Source organism: Myotis davidii, unplaced genomic scaffold, assembly GCF_000327345.1.
Source record: "Myotis davidii unplaced genomic scaffold, ASM32734v1 scaffold713, whole genome shotgun sequence".
NCBI lineage: Eukaryota > Metazoa > Chordata > Mammalia > Chiroptera > Vespertilionidae > Myotis > Myotis davidii.
In genome coordinates this window covers 632,289-634,040 of record NW_006285038.1, presented here as the reverse complement: position 1 = coordinate 634,040, position 1,752 = coordinate 632,289, and the positions used below count along the sequence as shown (strand labels likewise).

Here is a 1,752-nt window from a genome sequence, read left to right as displayed (position 1 = left end):
TATAATTACAAAGGGGAGTTATGTGTCTCTTTTATATTATAATACTTTAAATTTGGCAAGTAAAAATTAAATATAATCTACATATTTTATGGTATCTTTAGGATCTTGATATCATACTTTTAAGTGTTCCTCACTATCATGGATAATTCCATCATTAAATCATGATGTTTAACTGGGTTTCTTTGTGATAGATTCCCATAAATTCTGAGACATTGGATACTGGGGACGCAGCTGTATTGCGCATGCAGTCCACTGATGATATCTTACAGTTTTGATGGCTGGCATGTTCTGCAATGGTCACCTCAGGGCTGTGTTCCTCCATGCTGCCCTCTCCTGGTCTAATTACAGTATAGCCTCCATCCAAGAGCTTCCTGCTTAGGGCAGGCACCTTTTTCATCATGAAGGGTAACTTTATGCTAATGTAATTTCCAGCAAGTCTCTCTTTATAGCAACAAAATAGGTAGGCTCTTAGAGTAATTTCTTCTTTTGAAAAGAAAACACTATATTGTTAATGTGTGATTTAGAATTCCCAACCACTATGGATATTTTACTCAGCAGTGAATCCATTTTTCCCCCTCTTTCTATTCTTGATAGCTGTTTCCCCCCAAGACCTCATTTACTTATGAATGTGTCCCCTTTAGATGACCTTTGGCTTTGTTTCAAATATGTGACTGCAACCTTATGAATGATAAAGAAACATGAAGTAATTTTCCTTGAGAGGGTTATAAAATTGAGCATTACTGAATGGCATTAATGCATAGATTTAATGATGTCATATGAAATTAGCAATATATTTTAAATAGAAATATTTGCATTAAAACATACACGAAACAGCTAGCCTAATATCGGTATTGCCGAGGGTTATATGATAGTCCTTGACATTTTATTGTCTTACAGAGTGATTAAATATTTTTACAATATTTCTTTAGAACAGAGTTGTGTGAAACTTGAAAGGTTAAAGTGAAGTGTATCCCTGGTGTGTTTATTTTAAGCTTGAAGACTTTTATAGAAGTATACAATTCTCGGAAGGTCTAAAATTTACTGTTGCCTCAGGAATATGAAAGATCTACCCTAGTTAAACACATAAAATGTTACTTGTTTATAACAAACCTTGATCACTAAATGGCGTTTGTCCTGTTACATCACTGCATAGTGTTGTAAGTTTATCTGACAGTTGCTTTTTTCTAGCGGAGAATGTATTGAGAAACGTGTCTTTCTCATAGTTTGCCCGCAGAGGGTGTTGTAATAACCCATCTCTCCCTTCTTTGCCCCTCTCTTTTTAGTCTCACTGGAAGCTTTGTGCCAGACCTGATAGTGAGCATGAGTAGCCAAATGTGGCTGCATCTTCAAACAGACGAAAGTGTGGGATCTGTTGGATTCAAGGTTAACTACAAAGGTAATGGTGAATCGCTACTATGGGAAATATGTTATTCTAATACCACCAGAGAATACTTTTAAATTCTAGTTTAATTGCATCTGCAAAGTAAGTTTCCCAGAACAAAAGCAAGAATATATTTTAAAAAATGCTTTTCTTTTAAAGTTATCTACAAATGTTTATTTCATTTTCCTTTACATGGAAATTTTTTAAATTGTGTCTGTTTTGCATACATCGTGTCTCCCCTAGTCCACTATACTATCCTTATGCTTTAATCACTCTGGACTCTTAGCCCTTTCAAAATAGACAGTGTAGTTTTATACATATCACATAGTCTGCCTGGCTATGTATATATTATATATATTTATATATAATCT

General features: G+C 34.4%; 1 protein-coding gene across 1 annotated transcript in view; it reads left to right on the top strand.

Moving 5' to 3' along the window:
• Positions 1–1,752, top strand: part of LOC102765647 (CUB and sushi domain-containing protein 3) — a gene marked incomplete at its 5' end in the record, with an annotated part of 698,415 nt that overhangs the window by 284,090 nt on the left and 412,573 nt on the right. The window contains one exon of the mRNA XM_006755250.2: positions 1,284–1,396. Coding sequence (XP_006755313.1) covers positions 1,284–1,396 — 113 coding nt within the window. The remainder of the gene's footprint in view (positions 1–1,283; positions 1,397–1,752) is intronic.